Genomic DNA, 17,312 nt, shown 5'->3' on the forward strand with positions numbered 1-17,312 from the left:
GGCTGCAGGTACTTACCTTCAGGGCAGCTGTCCCAGCATACTGTCTGCTAATGGAGTCACCGTTGTTGGCCCACATTATCTGATAAATGCGATTGCATTTCACCGGTAGTGGCTGCTCTGGGGGCATCACACCTAATTTTTTCAGCTAAAATTAATACATTGGTAGATTAACTGCATATAAGCCAGGACACTATAACATAAAATGTATACTGCAGAGAAAGGAAGCATATGCATGTACAATTTAGGACCCTTAAATTTTAAAAAATGATGTTTTCAGACTTTTTCAAAATTAAGCACCACTTGAAAGATAGCTTTATGAATTGCTACATCTGAATAAATAGAATAAAAAATTTATACTGTTTTGCTGTAATTTTTAATGTGTAGACTCATACTATTATATTTTGTCTTTCTTTTAAATTTGGCTATGAAGTGAAACTAACCATCAAAAAACCATATAGAAACAACAATAATATTAATAGTAGCAGAGCAGTAAGTGCCCAATAAATGTTAAGTCTGGTGCCACATTCTAAGAACTTTTTTTTAATATAAATTTATTTTATTTTTGGCTGCATTAGGTCTTCGTTGCTGAGCGTGGGCTTTCTCTATTTATGGTGAGCAGGGGCTACTCTTCGTTGTGGTGTGTGGGCTTCTCACTGCAGTGGCTTCTCTTGTCGCAGAGCATGGGCTCTAGGCATGCGGGCTTCAGTAGTTGTGGCACGTGGGCTCAGTAGTTGTGGCTTGTGGGCTCTAGAGTGCAGGCTCAGTAGTTTGGGCACACAGGCTTAGTTGCTCTGCGGCATGTGGGATCTTCCCGTATCAGGGCTTGAACCCATGTCCCCTGCAGTGGCAGGTGGATTCTTAACCACTGCGCCACCAGGGAAGTCCGAGCTTTTTAAAATAAATTATCTCATTTACTCCTCATAACCACCCTGTGCAATCAATACTCTTATTACCCCCATTTATAGATGAGGAGATAGAAGTTTGGAAAGGTTGAATTCTTTGCATGGGGTCAACACCTTGTACGTGCTAGGGCCAGGGCTTGATCTCCAAAGCCTGGCTGCTTCAATGTGACAGTAGAAGGCATCCCCAAAGGATAGTCACAAGGTTCTATCAGGAGAAAAAAACATGCTAGGAATGTCAACCTTGGGAATTCATTACCCAGGCGTTACAGGGCTGAAAGATCTAAAAGGGGACACTGAGGTGAGAGATATAATGACTCCAGGAAACAGCAGGGTTGGGGCACAAAGGGAAGAGGCTGGTTCTGTGGTGCCAAAGGAACCAAAGCGACAGAGAGGGTGCTGATGATGGGAATATAACACGGGTGAAGGAACTTGTCCCCTTGTCCTCCTCCAGCCTCATGGTCTTCCTTTAATGCCCTCTATTGGCAGAGCCTGACGTGGAACCAGCTGGTTGAGCAGAAAGGTGGTGTGCAGACCCCATGCCCCAATACTGAAGCGAGTGTTTGGAGCTGAGAGAAAAAGGTAAATGACTACACAGTGCCACCCAGTACAATTTTAAATGCTGGGCCTCACATTTTTGAAATGAGTACTTAAGAAAATGCCACTTGATTCAACTGATTTCTAGGAAAGGCTGTACTTTCCAGGTTTTAAAGCAACAAGGATGTTTGCATGCTGTAAATGTTCTATGGAACAAAGATTTTAGTTACTGGTTTACATGTGAAAAAAATTAAAAATGAATATTTACAATCCAGTGGACCCCAAATTACCTGCTGTTCCATGACCACTCGTGCAATGGCAGCTTGGACCACATTGGTGCGATCCAGGCAGTCCATGCAATTAACTCGAAAAATCCCTTCTTGTTTACATATTACTCCAGCTTGATCAACCCTTTTCAAAAACAGTATGGAATTACTTTACAATATGAAATACTTTAAAGTTTTCAAAACCCACAATTCTTCACAGTATAATAATAACAACAGCAACATTGGTTATCAATTTGCTTAGAATATTATTATGTGGCAGGCATTACTGAGACCTTTGGAGACGTTATTGTTAATTTACACAATAACTCAACAAAGAAGATATTATCCCCATTTTGGGGGGGAAAAAAAAACAGGTACAGAAAGAGTGACTTGCCTGAGTCACACAACTACTAGGCAGAACTGATACAAACCCTAGTTATGCTTTTCTACGCATTTAAAACCAGAAGGCACTTTAAAACACCATCCCATTCCTCCTTTTTGACTTCAAGTAGAAATGCATCTAAATTAGCTTGAACAGACTAATTCACTCTATCACCCAGTGAGAAGTCATGCAGCATGCCTCACTCATCTAACTTCTCTAGCCACCTGTGGCCTTAAAATCTAATCAAATGTTCTCTCCTGTCCTTTAAGCCAACTTCTTCTTCCTACGTCTCTCCTGAAGAATCAGCTTCCTTCTCTGATAATTTTTAAATGTCTCAAAACTGGGACCAAATACCTCTAAACCTTCCTTCCCATGTTAGGGACCAAGAAGAAATGTAGATCATGGAGCGTTAGAAGGAATTAAGGAATAGTCATGGAGCACTCCACTCCATTTTGCTGTGACCACCTGACACCTTTCCCCTGTTCAAAGCTAACAATGCCTAATGACTCACACCCTTATGAAAAGGAGAATAGGAATTGGGAAGCAAATCAAGAAAAACAAAAATCCTTTCTCAGCCTGCTATTATTTTAACACTTAGTGGTACTAGACAAATACATATGATTTCACAGACCAAGAGTCTGTCAAACTGATTTCTTACGAAATACCTACCAACACCACTTCATGTCAAGAATAATGTCATAAATGGCATCTGTTAGTGTTTGAACATTCTCAAACTTCATTCCTCGGCTAAAATACATGCCAAAAGGAAAAAAAAAAAAACTTTAATATTTTTTTTAAGCTTATGATACCTAAGGTTACTTGGAAAAATGAAAGAAAATTATTACTGTAAATATGAGAATAACACTACTTTAAATAGGCAATTATATAAATATTTATAACTAATCTTCATTATGAAAGAAAATATGCTTAAGAATACACTGAAACATATCACAGCCATCAGAAGCTTCTTTCCCCACCAAAATTTTCAATACCTATGTAAATGAACCCACATTAGAGTCAGGATTATGACAGAAGAAACTTGCTTTCAGAATACACACAAGTTAAAATTACCATCAAAATGATAGTTGTTTTTCCAGAGCAAACTCCAGTGGAATTATCCCAAGGGAGAGCAGTATTACTAACAGTATAAAGATGAGCCAGCAGGATGAGTTTTAAGTAAGGGAACACTATTACTCCTGCCAGGCTCAAACTCAAGCAGAAAGGGAAAGTTCCAGAAATTCTTTTACTGAAGGATAAAAGGAAAAAAGGAACTCTTAAGTCTCCAAGTCATTTTGGAACAAAAAGACTGTAAATATTTCAGGAAGAATTAACTTAAATTTTTAGGCAAAATAAAACCCGTATGTAAATGGAACTAAGTAAACAAATGATAGTCCTTTCCTTTCTAACAATGAGGAGAACAAGATTTTCTTCCCAATAAAGAGAAGAAAAACTAAGGTCCCTGTGGCAGTGTCTACCACAAACATTGGAACTGATCAAAACTCCTCTCAGGAAGCCATCTTACCAGTGCTCATGGAAGTCAAATGAAACATAAGTGAGGTGTGAGTTGTTAAAGAGCAACACTTGTTTCAGGTAAGCGTCGCCAATTATTTTCTCTCTTCCTGCCTGGTCTACCAAATTAATAATAACCTGTGAGAGTAAAGAAAAGGAAAAAATTTAATTTAATCAGACATTAGACTCATAATTTTTACTGAATTTATTTAGAATTATGTTTTAGAAATAATTTACAGCCAGACTCAGAAATTAATCCACTCAAGCATCAATTTTTTTTTTCCCTATAAGATTTTCATTTGTTACATTTAGGTTTATGAGAATTTACATCAATGGCATGAATAGCTTTTTTACACATTATACATTTGCGATAACCTCTTAGAATATAAAATGAAAACAAATTCCTTTATAATAGCAGGTATTTTAAATCTCTAGAATAATTTTTAAAGAAATATACAAAACCTACATACTGGACACTCTGAAACTTTGCTGAAACATGTAAAAGAAAACCTAAATAAATGGAGAGACACACCATGGTGCTAGATGGCAAGATTCAATATTGTAAAGATGTCAAGTCTCCCTAGGTTAATCTATACACTCAACAATCCCAATCAAAATTCAATCAGGATCTTTTTATGGACTTGGAAAATTAATTCTAAAGTTTATCTGGAAGAGTGAATAATACAGGAAAATATTTGAACACTAATAATAATAAAGGACTTGTCCCATTGGAGAGCAAAACATACTTTAAATGTATAGTGATTAAAACTGTGGTACAAGTGCAGAAAAATGAATGACTCAACAGAACAGGTCAGATGGCCTAGAGACAGACGTATGTACACTGAGGAATCTAAGCTATGGTTACATCATTCTGAGAGAAATATGGACTATACTATATGTGGACTACGTGTGGACTATACTATAGTGGTATACTACAAATGGTATTGGGATAACTGTCTGTTTACATGGAGGGGGACTTAAGTTAGCCCTCTACACTTCATTATACACAAAATAGATTCTAGATGCATTAATGATCTAAATATTTTTTCTTCAAGTTATAAAAAAGCTAGACGAAATGTTGGGATGATTTTTCCCTAATTGAAGGATGGCACTGACCTTCTAAGCATAACAAAAACCAGAGAGCGTAAAGAAAAGATGGACAGATGTGACAACATAAAAATATAAAACCTCTGTGTACTAAATGACAGAATAAGCAAAGGTTAAAAAAATATATAAAGGACTACCTAGGGCAATATACCTGCAACATAAAAACCATTAATATATGAAGAGTGCTATAAATTCAGTAAGGAAAAAAATGGGTAAAGGATACAGAGGATAGTCACAAGAGAAGATAAACAAATAGCCAATAAACATGAGACTACAACTTTAAAGAAACGTACATTTTAAAACAGGAAACCAGTTTTCACCTATAGACAGGCAAAAGCTGAACACTAAATGTAGACAGCATTAGTGAGTATATGGGGTAATGGGCACTGGCTCCCACTGTTACTGAGATTGTACACTGGTGTGATCTTTTTGGAAGCAACTGAGTGGTAGGTATCAACCTAAAAGAAATGTAATGTTTGATCCAGCCATTTCACCTCTAGAACTTTATAAAGCACACAAGTGTTCCAAAATATATAAAGGATGTTTTCTGGAGAATTTTAGAATAGCAAAAACTATATCCTAAAGGTCCACCAATGGAGAAATGGTTAAATAATAGCCATGAGCTATTAAGTGAAAATAGTTGCAGAATAGTGTATATCCCATAGCTTATAGCCCTCTTTTGACTTAAATTTTCAATGTGTAATATGCATGTGTCAAGATGTTTTTTGCTGCAAATGACAAATTACTGACTCAAATCTCAGAACGGAAATCTGTTCTGAACCTCAGAAGTCGAGGTTGCACGGTTCCAGAACTGCTTCATTCAATGGTGACCAAAACCAGATCTATCTTTTTGTTCTGCCATCCTCGGCATATTAGTCAATCCTCAGGCTAATGACCTGGGCTTGACACAGCTACAGCAGTACGAACCAAATCCAGACACAACCACCACAGAGGGATTGACTGTGGGTTCCTGTATCTCTTTTTATTAGAGCAGGAAATCTTGCCCAGAGCCTCCCAGCAGACTTCCCTTCACATCAGACCTCATTGGCCAAAGTGCCAAGAACATACACAAGCCCACGCCTGTACCAAATACAGGCAAGAGCAACAGTAGTGACACCATGACTGAGTCAGACCGACCGTACGCCCACCTCCCAGAGAGCAATTACCCAGCGGATGAGGGTGGATAAAAGAACACTCTTGGGGTACTGTTAGAAAGGAACAAGTGTCTCCTCAACACATACGCCTATAAAGTTGATGAGTATGATGTGTACAAACAGGTTGTGAAAGTCAACAGGGAGCAGGAATGAGGGTGGAGAGGAGGTTATTTCTTCTACTTCCTTTACATACCTCACAATTACTTCAATTTTTACAGTGATTATGTGTTACATTTAAATTATGGTTTATTCTCTTCAATGCTACTTATAATTACACATATTGTGAATACATGAAATTTATTTACATTGTAAAAAATTCAAACGTAGATAAAGGTCACATCCTTCCTGACCACAAGCTAAGTCCACAGCCTTCCCTGAAGGTAACTCCCACTACAAGTTTGATGTGTACCCTTTCAGGCCATCTAAGTGCGTTCCTATATAAATGTGCATGCCATATGTAGGTGAGAACACATATATATGGAAGAGAATTACATATGACAGTTTTGTTTTGTGGGAGTTTTTAAATGGTAACATGCCATATGCTGTTACGCAGTTTTTCTCACTCCACTATATGAGTTTAAGATCTTTTCACATTAGTACACACAGATGTACCTCATCATTTTTTTTTTTTTAAGAAGATGTTGGGGGTAGGAGTTTTATTAATTTATTTATTTTTGCTGTGTTGGGTCTTTGTTTCTGTGCGAGGGCTTTCTCTAGTTGTGGCAAGCGGCGGCCACTCTTCATCGCGGTGCGTGGGCCTCTCTTGTTGCGGAGCACAGGCTCCAGATGCGCATGCTCAGTAGTTGTGGCTCACGGGCCTAGTTGCTCCGTGGCATGTGGGATCCTCCCAGAAGAGGGCTCGAAACCGTGTCCCCTGCATTGGCAGGCAGATTCTCAACCACGGTGCCACCAGGGAAGACCCCTCATCATTTTTAAGCATTTGTAGGCAGCACTTTAGATATGCTGTACTTTATTTACCCACTGACCTCCTGATGAACAAAGGGTTTTTTTATGCTGCAATAAGGAGGCTTATACATGCCTCCTTGATTGAACACATGTTTCTCTCAGGGAGATTTAAATTTTTTTGTCATCCTTGACAAAACTTGTACTTCCCGCCATTTTTATTTTAGTCATTCTGGTTTTGTGAATGGTGGTTTTAGTTTGCATTTCCCTGATGATTAACGACGTGGAACACCTTTTCATGTTTATTGGCCTTTGGACATCCTTTTTCATGAAGAATCTGCTCAAGTCTTTTGTCCAATTTTCTTTTGGGCTGTACACCTTTTTTATGGATTTACAGGACTTTTTAATGTACTCTAGATAAAAGTCTTTTGTCTTATATACGTCTTCTCCCGCTTTGTGAATTGCCTTTCCATTCTCTTAATGGTGCCTTTTAATAATCAGAAGTTCTTTTATTTCAGTGCAGTCAAATTTATCAATTTTTTCATTATGGTTGGTGCTTAAGTCCTATTTAATTTTAATAAATAATATTTATAACATATAGTAGTATTTTAATATTCAAAATATTTGATCATTCAATAAAGTTTCAGTAAATAAAATTTTAGTAAAAATTAAACATTTAGTAAAGTCATTTTTTTTTCATTATGGTTAGTGCTTTTAAAGCCCTGTTTAAGACCCAAGGTCAAAAGATGTTCTATATTTTCCTTTAAAAGGCTTATTAACCTTTCACCTTTAGATCCACATCCATCTGGAACTGATTTCTGTATATGGTATGTAGGATAGATATCAAAAGACAAATTACTGTATTAACAGTATAAGCATATTTTATTTTATTTTTTGCAGTACGCGGGCCTCTCACTGTTGTAGCCTCTCCCGTTGCGGAGCACAGGCTCCGGACACGCAGGCTCAGCGGCCATGGCTCACAGGCCCAGCCACTCCACGGCACGTGGGATCTTCCCGGACCGGGGCACAAACCCGTGTCCCCTGCATCGGCAGGCAGACTCTCAACCACTGTGCCACCAGGGAAGCCCAAGCATATTTTATTTTGATTGATAATACCATTCAAAATGGCTATAGCAACTTATGCTGCTCCCAGCAATGTGTGAGCGTTCTCATTTCCCCAGTTACCTGCCTTTATCTCTTACTACAAACTTTATATTTTTTTTCAGTATGAGGGTTTGCTTTTTATTTCCCTGATGGGACTTTCTTTGAGATTGCACAAAATTTATATATTAACAACTGAAATCTATTCAATATTGAGTCTTTCCTTCCAGGAACATGGTATTTTCTCTCCGTTTATTCAAGTCTTCTTTTACGTTCTTCAGTAATCCTCCCCTCCCAACACCCTTGCCCCCATATACATGCTATCTTTTTTGTACGTTCGGTAGATTTCAGGTTGTTTCTTCCTATTTTTGTTACTGTTAGAAAAATGCATCCCATGGCATTATACCTTCAGACTGGTCATTGCTAATGGATAAGAGAGTTACTGATTAGTCTATATTAATCTGTATGAAATCTGGTCATCTTATTGAACTTGTATTCCACCTAACAGTTTTCAATTGATTTTGGTTTATATGTTCACATACCTACATATGAATGTATGAATAAATAAGAACGGTGGGCCGAGAAAAAAGATATTGAAGGATACATAACAAATTGTTACCTCAAAGAGATGGACCTATAGGTGGTACTGAGAGATGCTTTTCCTATCCTACTCCAGATACTTCTCAGATTGTAGTAACTGACAGTAGATTAATCTCATCTAAAAACAGTCTAAAGTAGCTGACTCAATGATAATTCTTAAAGAATATTAAGAACACTCTTAGCTATGTGTTCTTTAACTTCACGAGAAATGCCATTTTGCTTAATTATGAATCGTATATTATTTTCATGAAATTTAAAGAAACATGCATAACCATTTCTAAAAATATGAAGGAACACTTATTACTACAGATCAAAACCCACCTGTTTTTTGTAAATTTTCAGTTGTTCTTCAAAATGGGCACAGAAATAGGCGACAGTGTCCTTTTCACCTACAAAGAAGTGATACAAAATCTTTTTTTCCTTCCCATGTGTAACACAGAAATTAGTGTCTATTCCACCTTTACGTTTACTTTTACATAATTTATTGACAGCCCAAATGTAACTAAGATTGTCTAAAACCAATATTTTAAAAATGAAATGCTAAGTGGAAGATCTCTGATTTTTTTCCCCCAATTAGACTAAACTGAAATACTGAAGGTGGCAACTATGAAATGACATTTATTATTTATATAACCAGCCAACTTGTCAGAAAAGGTTTCATGTAGTTCATAATAAATTAATAAAAACCCCTTTAAAACAAGGATGTTAAAAACTGAAGTTTTACTGAATTCTCACAAATATAAATTGTTTTGAGAGAAAAATATTCTGAAAACAATTTTTAAAATCAGCCTCTTTCAGTAATCTACTTAGATTGACATGACTTAGCTATTCCAGTGCTAAAGTTAAAATACTGGAAGAAATTAAGTCCTTAATATTTAAAACAACAACAAACCTTTCCCAGCAAAACATGTGAGTAAAGGCATCCTATCTATTCCTTGTAGATGCTGTCTTATTTAAGACAGCATCTACAAGGATGCTTCTATAAATTTAAGACAGCATCTACAAGGATGCTTCTATAAATATTGGATATATATATATATAGATAGATGCTTCTATAAATATTGGATATATATATATATATATATATATATAGATGCTTCTATAAATATTGGCCATATTTACACTTTTCCAAAATTAAGCATGTAATAAAGTATTCTTTAAAGAAACAACAAATTAAAATCTGTGAATTAAGCTCTGTTTTGCTTTCTTTTGGAATCTTTTTATTGTCAATCACTTAAATTGTCAATCACTTAAATTGTCAACAACCATTATTACTTTTGTGATTATTATATCACTATTAAATTTTACCATGAGTTATTATTTTAAATGAAGTATCTGGCAAAACAAATCCAAACCTATGAAGTATCTAATATTTTAAAAAACTCCCTCTGAAATCATCGTCTGCAAACCAAATAACTGACAGGCTTACTTCTGTCCAGCCGAGGTCTTGGATTATATCGATACCCAACCTGGCTCCAAAACACAGGCACAGAGCCTCGTGTTTGAATAAATGACAAGGTATGATTATGCACATGAATTAACTGCTCAGTCTCCACATAATTTGCAACATTTCCATTTTTATCCACTCCTCTTCGTTTATAACGCATTCCTAAAAGAAAATTAAAACAAAACAGCAACATTGAAAAAAAAAATTAGTCTCACTAGATATGCTTCTTAACCAAATCTGTGTCTTTCAGGACAGCCTTGGGGATCTAATGAGCAACTGCCAGACAGAACAGTATCAACTTACCCCAGATCATGCCTGTATTCATCGTTTTTTAAAAGTTGAAGCTGAGATAGTTCCTGTGAACTGAAAGAGGAGGTTTTTCCCAAAGGTGCTAGCACTCGGGAAGGATTTATTACTGTGATACAGGCTGTCAGTAGGAACAATGGTATCTAGAAGCACATCCCAAGTGACTTTCTGCTCTTTTCCACATATATACCTCCTTTTCTTTTCCCTTTTGTTAACTCTCTTCCATTCACTTCTCTCCAAAAACTTGGTCCCCAATTATATCACACTATTGAGAGTCACTGGGCACTTTGAAGCCAACTGTGTTTCCAAATCCATTATTGTCATTACCATTTCAATACATCTGCAGATGTTGCATTCTCGCCTGGATTTAATTTGTACACTATTACAGCCCTCCACTCACCTGCTCTGTGTCTACTTCGGCGTGAAATGAGAGCCACTAGGAAGCGTGGGTGAATGTCATCTACGCAGGTGGACTCCTGAGGGGGGGTCTCCGGGCTGCTTTTCTCATCGTCAGATGACTCATTATAATTAACCACAAGTTCTTCAATCTGCACAAAACCTTGAATAATGGGGATAATCCAAAAGTCCACATCCGGTGTCTGAAAATAATATGAACATCATGTTGCTCCTATTCTGTACAGCACTGCTACTTCCTTAAACCCAAGCAGTAGTTAGCACATACTTGTTGTTAGTTTATTAGAAGCAGAAACCTTCCATCCTTTAACTATATTTTCTGCTTTTTGGAGAACACTAAGGAATGGAGGGAGGGAGGGGGGCGGAGGTGAGAGCCTTTCCTTTTGTTTATGGTGGTCATTCATAAGAAGAGCTGCCTGAAAGGGACCACAGCTGCTGGGTACAAATTCAAGCTCCACGACTTACTTCCTGACGCAGGTGAATCACTTAACCTTGCCATGCCTCGGCATTCTGCTTTGTGAAATAAGAAAAACGACAACCTCATAAGGTTGTTGTGAAGATTAAATGAGTAAAATCTAAAAAGTGTTTGGCGTAGTGCCTGCCTAATAGTAAGGATTTAATAAATGTGGCTATTATGGTTCTTCCTGCTGGTATAGAAGAAAATAAAGCTTAAAGGTTGATTTTCAACTCCCAATTGTATTAAGCCTTTAATTAAATACAACCAACTCTGATCACTTTATTATGAAACACAGAGGTCTATTCTACTTTCTAGTTTAGAAAAAGTCTTGCTCTGCCAAGCTAAAATCCAAGTAGTCAATGAACCAAAAAAAGAATCCTTTCCATAAATATCTTATTTTAAAAAGTCATCCAATGTAATTAGGAGAGTATTAATTAAAGTTAGAGATTTCCTCTTAGTCTTTCCGACTAAGAATACTCAGATTTCTCAACTGACTGTATGCAGGGACAGTAAAGGATGAAAAGTGCTCCAGAGAAGCTGTTCTTAGCCCCTCCTTCCCTCCTATCTCCGTATCTGTATCTAGCCTTAATCTCAGCATCAACTTCAAATCCACCCCTTCTTTCACAGTCTAAAGTAGCTGTGAAATATACTACTTACATACTCCAGGTCCTATCTCACAGTTTTGTTTTATGGAGCCTGCAGATAGGATCTTAGGAAGGTGGTTAGAGTTGAAAATAGTGAAGCAAAGGATCTACCTGCATTCATTACTTTTATCACCATTCTCATTATTTATATTTTTGTTTTAGCAATAAATACAAAACTCTCAGCGGGAACAGAGATCAGTATGCTACGAAATGCCACTTTTATTGTAAGTCATCGATTTTAAATGGTAATGCTACGTGTCTGACAAAAACTCTGCAAAACACATTAGAACTCAATATGTCAGCAAACAGGACAAATACTCATTACAGACACCCTTATTTTTCTCCCCCATCATTAAGTCTTGGTGGTCATGGTTTGATCAGCATCATAGAGAGGCAAGAACATTTTAGAGAGGTAAGCCATGATAGATACCTAGTTTTAGACACCACCAGATAAATAGGTCAAAATCATTTATACTAACCACCACCAATAGGGAGAAACAGAAAGAAAAAAGGTTTGAACTTTCTGAAAGGTTAAGAAAAAGATAATCTGTGACCCTATTCAACTTTTTGCTCAATTTGTGTCCAAAACAGTAACTGGCACATGGCAGGCTTTCGATAAATATTGGTTGATTGACCGAATAAATGAACTGTCTTTGGACAGTCATAATTCTCCAATATACATGACAGAGTAAAGGAAGAAGGTAATCATTAAACCTGAAGGAACCTCATGCAATAATCTCATCATACCCCCTGTCTTCCCTGATTCGAATACTTGTAGTACTGGAACGTTCTTAGAGATTTGTCTACTCCAATTTCCATATGAGGAAACAGGAACATTAAATGACTGGTATCACTAAAGGAAAACCGGGCTTCAACACTTCCAGTGGGTACAAACAAAATATCTTTTACAGGAACTCTACGGATATTAGTTCCACAGCCTTAAATTATGACTGTTCTATGGAAACCTGCTAAAAAGATAAGCCTGTGGCTATATAGTCAAATTATGAACTATGAATATTTAAAGTAGTGCCCTGGTTTTCCCTAGCTAAATGATTCTCATTCTACAGGGGAAAACATTGCGTGAGATTTAAAATTTTTTAGTACAACTTAAAAATATTTGCCTAACAACTATAAACTACCTTAGAATATTTCAGAAACAACTACTCACACCAATCTCAGTAAGGTCTTGTATCATATATTTATTCCAAAAAAATCGGTCATCAACCTGGAAAAGGTAGAAAACGAACAGTTCAGAAATATGTTGTTTCAGTTCTCCTATAGAAGCCAAACGGGTCCATAAATTGTTCTGGTGGCAAACCCTGCTCTGAGCTGTGAGAGGTACCTTTTGCCAGAGAGGACAGGGGTCCTTCTCCCCAGCACTCTGCCTCTGCACTGAATTGGTCAGGTCATAGGTCAAGCTATAGTAAAAGGATTCTGAGTCCATGAACATCTTCAGCAACTCCTCAAGTAATCTTCTCTCCAACTTCTCCTTTTCTTTACTTTCCTTAACCTGTAAGAAATTAATCTACTATTACTGCAGGAATTAAATGTAAAGCATTGTGTGGATACCACACAACTCCCTAGGAGCAAAGTAAAAAATAACCCCAAGGATACGCAGAGATGGTGCTTTAATATGACAAGTAGTTTGAAAGTAAGTTTATTAGCAGGAAAGTCACCCCTCAATTTAAAACTAATCAAAGATGAATTCCAAGCCCATATCAATTAAACTCTTACTTTCTTTTTATTAGGAGCAGACACATTGGATTTAATATGTGTAAAGGTCTTCAGTAGAAACTTTGAGTCATCAGGAGATGGTATAATCTTCTCTGGTTTGTTAATTCCAAAATGATGCTTCTTACAGAGCTAAATAATAGGAGGAGAAAGAGAATTCATTATTACTAATATCTGCTTGCTTAATGTTCAAGTGTGAGTGCAGAAGTGTCACTATTCCTCAAGCACTGTGGTTAAAACATCAAGAGCAGGTAAAATGACCCAGCAGACAACTGATATTAGAAAACACAGCTGTGGTTTCAAGGATTAGAAAGCTACAGGAGAGGATAAGCAAAGAATACAGGGCAGAATATACTTAGGATTTAGGGGTAGAAAATTCAGGTCAGGATGATAGTAAGTTCTTATGTAATATAACTGAAGAATAAAATGCTCTGGTTGGGATTCATTAACGCTTTAAAAATTGGCATCAAAGATTAAAAATAGTGCAAAATACACATATGCTATGCTCTAGTCACACTTCTTTAGAGCAATATATGCTAAATATTCATGCTAGTTAATTGAGTGTTTTGGGTGAGAAGTTGCCAAGAGTCTGCTCTATTGGGAATGTTAAAAGCTGGACGTTTCAACCACTCTCTCGCCTCCTATCGTCACACACACTAATGAAATCAGCATAAAAACACACTCTTTGGGTCCAGAGATTAAGTTTGAAGCAGAAAGTAGGGGCTGCAGGAAATATGCAGTCCAACCAACAAAGGTGATGAAGAGGATGGGAAGGTGTTAAGACAAGAGAAGGGCACAGAGGTTCTACAGAGGACTACCTGGTTAAAGTCAAGCGTTTTACATATAATTTCATGTGGCTCAACACACAAAGCAAATATTCTGAAAGGGACACAAGGATTCTATTAACCATATGCAGACTAATTCCATTTTTTCAATACACTGGTTTTATTGCTATGCTAAGTGGTAGACACCTGTTAAGAGCTAACAGTTACTAAATGGTTATCATTAGTAGTGTCTTACTTACAAAAGAACTATTACTAGATTATAAACAGGATAAAAAAACTTAATGAGGAGAAAAAACTAATTCAAGATTGTGGGGTTTTTAAAAATATTTATTTATTTATTTAGTTTTTGGCTGCATTGGGGTCTTAGTTGTGGCACACAGTATCTTTTTTATTACGGTGCTCGGGCTCCAGAGAGCACGGGCTCATTAGTTGTGGCAGGCGCATGGGCTGCAGAGCACGTGGGTTCGGTAGTTGTGGCGTACGGGCTCTCTAGCTGTGGCGCCCGGGCTCAGTTGCCCCACGGCATGTGGGATCTTAGTTCCCCGACCAGGGATCGAACTGGCATTCTCTGTATTGCAAGACAGATTCTTAACCACTGGACCACCAGGGAAGTCCCCGGGTTCGAGTTTTGATTATAAATTTTTTTAAAAAGTTAGGGGGTGGACTTCCCTGGTGGCACAGTGGTTGGGAATCCTCCTGCCAATGCAGGGGACACGCATTCGAGCCCTGGTCCCAGAGGATCCCATGTGCTACGGAGCAACTAAGCCCATGCGCCACAACTACTGAGCCTGAATGCCACAACTACTGAAGCCCATACACCTAGAGCCCATGCTCCGCAACAAGAAGCCACCGCAATGAGAAGCCCGCACGCCACAACGAAAACGCAATGCAGCCAAAAATAAATAAGTAAATTAATTAATTTTTTTAAAAAAGGAAGGGAGCTGTTCCTGTTTTATCAAATTGGAAGTGGAGACTGATAACTGAATGAAGAATTCGGATGTACTGCAATCTTACGGGTTTTATGTCTTTTCAAAGCTATGGCTACCAAACACTCTATTCACATGGGTTTCAAAACATGATTGAAACTTTACACTCCTCCTGGCCTACCAGTGAAGACAAGGGAACCAAAGGTGAAGTAAAAAAAATCTACAGTCATCCGGCCAAAACCAAGTTAACTTAATTTCCCTTCAAGTAAGCAAAACTAACCAGATCTTGAGATAATGGGGAAGGAGCAAGAATGAAGCATATGGACGTTGCTCCAGCAATTCTCTCCTCTCCCCTCTTTCTGCCTGATCATTCCCACCAGCACAGAAACACACTGATATTTCTCTCCTCTAACACTCCTCCTGTGCCAGCTAGGGTCCTACTTCTTTGTACTCCTCACTGCCTCCAATCCCTCTCCTCCCATTCTCTCTCCAGCCCACTCCAACTTGGCTTTGGCCCCCACCACTCCACCGAAACCTTATCTTCAGTGTGACCAATGGTCTACTTGGCTAAATGCAGTGGTGGATTCCTGGTCCTTATCTTAACTGCTCAGTAGCATTTGACACAGTTCATCTCTCCCTCATCTTCTCTGATACACTGTCTTACTTGGCTTCCAGTGGTCACTCTTTTCCTCTTTTACTGGTTCTTTCCTGACCATTTGACTTCTTAATGTCTTGGCACCTCAAGGTTCAGTCCTTGACCCCCTTCTCTATCTGCATTCACTCCCTCAGCGATTTCATCCAGTCTCATGGCTTTAAATACCATCTACATGCCAACCCTTCCCTCCCAGCGGTACATTTCCAACCCCACTCTTTCCCAAAATTCTAGAATCACAAATCCCAATGTTTCCGCTTGGATTTCCATCAGGTGCCTCACATGCAACATGTTCAAAACTAGACCCTCATCTTCTCTCCTCTGCCTTCATCTCCTGTGGCTCTCCTCCCCTTGCTTGCTCCACTCCACCCATGTCACAGCCTCCTTGCTGTTCCTCAACAAGCCAGGACTACTGCCACCTCAGGGCCTGTGTTCTGGCTGTTCTCTCGGCCCAGACATCCTCTCCTCAGATATCTTACCATAATCTCCAATCCTGGGCACTCCACCCACCACCCTTACTGCACTCAACTTTTATTTCCCATAGCGTTCACTACTTTCCAACATATGACATAATATAATTATGTTGATGTTTACTGTCTGCCGCACCCCCACCATGATGTAAGTTCCATAATAGCAGAGATCCTTGTTTTACTGACTCATATATCTCCAGGGCCTTAGCAGTACCTGGTACAGGAGGTCTCAAAAAACCTTTGTTGGGCTTCCCTGGTGGCGCAGTGGTTGAGAGTCCGCCTGCCGATGCGGGGGACACGGGTTCATGCCCTGGTCCGGGAAGATCCCATATGCCGTGGAGCAGCTGGGCCGGTGAGCCATGGCAGCTGGGCCGGTGAGCCATGGCCACTGAGCCTGTGCATCCAGAGCCTGTGCTCCGCATCGGGAGAGGCCACAACAGTGAGAGTCCCGCATACCGCAAAAAAAAAAACCTTTGTTAAATGAATGGATGGGCTCTGACGCTACAAATGTAAGTGGTAACCTCCAGATTCACACATGGGGCATAAAAGTAGTCCTAGAAAACCATCACTTCCCTTCTTCCATGAATACACCTCATACCCCTCCAGCCTTGGTTAGTACGGAATTATTGGGGCAGCAAAGGAGCTCTCCCGTTAGCCCCCTGCTGCTGCTGCTGCTTGCGGCACTGAGCAATTGCCGGCTAGTGATTTTTATGCAGAGTGTCTGTTAGTAATCATCTAGTCATATTAATAACATCTTCTTTAAAAGATCTGAAAACATGCCTTAAACCTAGTTATAGATTGTTGCAATTTTAATATTCAAACAGGATATTATGCCTCTGTCAGACACAGTTATTCCTTAAGAGCATTCAAGCCAGCAAGACTTTCCCCCAGGAATATATCAAAGATGATTCTAAATATCTAGCTATTCTAAAGTAATCTTGCAGCAGCACACCTAGTCTGCACCCACTCTCCTCAGTCTAGAAGGACGGGAGTTGTTTTTCTCTGCAAGGCTGTGTCTCCTC

At 38.6% G+C, this 17,312-nt stretch overlaps 1 protein-coding gene across 3 annotated transcripts in view; it reads right to left on the reverse strand.

Annotated features, from left to right (window-relative positions):
• Positions 1-17,312, reverse strand: part of INPP5F (inositol polyphosphate-5-phosphatase F) — a 93,122-nt gene that overhangs the window by 21,164 nt on the left and 54,646 nt on the right. For 2 of the 3 annotated variants that reach the window (XR_014326741.1, XM_082854727.1), the window contains exons 4-13: positions 13,461-13,589; positions 13,069-13,236; positions 12,895-12,951; positions 10,612-10,810; positions 9,888-10,067; positions 8,780-8,847; positions 3,607-3,731; positions 2,754-2,831; positions 1,727-1,847; positions 17-145 (exon numbers count right to left, since the gene is read on the reverse strand). Coding sequence is in view for 1 of the 3 variants with exons in the window: in XM_082854727.1 (XP_082710853.1) it covers positions 17-145; positions 1,727-1,847; positions 2,754-2,831; positions 3,607-3,731; positions 8,780-8,847; positions 9,888-10,067; positions 10,612-10,810; positions 12,895-12,951; positions 13,069-13,236; positions 13,461-13,589 (1,254 nt within the window). In the remaining 2 variants the exon portion in view is untranslated. Of the gene's footprint in view, positions 1-16; positions 146-1,726; positions 1,848-2,753; positions 2,832-3,606; positions 3,732-8,779; positions 8,848-9,887; positions 10,068-10,611; positions 10,811-12,894; positions 12,952-13,068; positions 13,237-13,460; positions 13,590-17,312 lie in introns of those variants that run through there. The other variant, XR_014326742.1, reaches the window with a different exon arrangement.

This window comes from Leucopleurus acutus, assembly GCF_964270905.1.
Source record: "Leucopleurus acutus genome assembly, chromosome: 14".
Lineage (NCBI taxonomy): Eukaryota > Metazoa > Chordata > Mammalia > Artiodactyla > Delphinidae > Leucopleurus > Leucopleurus acutus.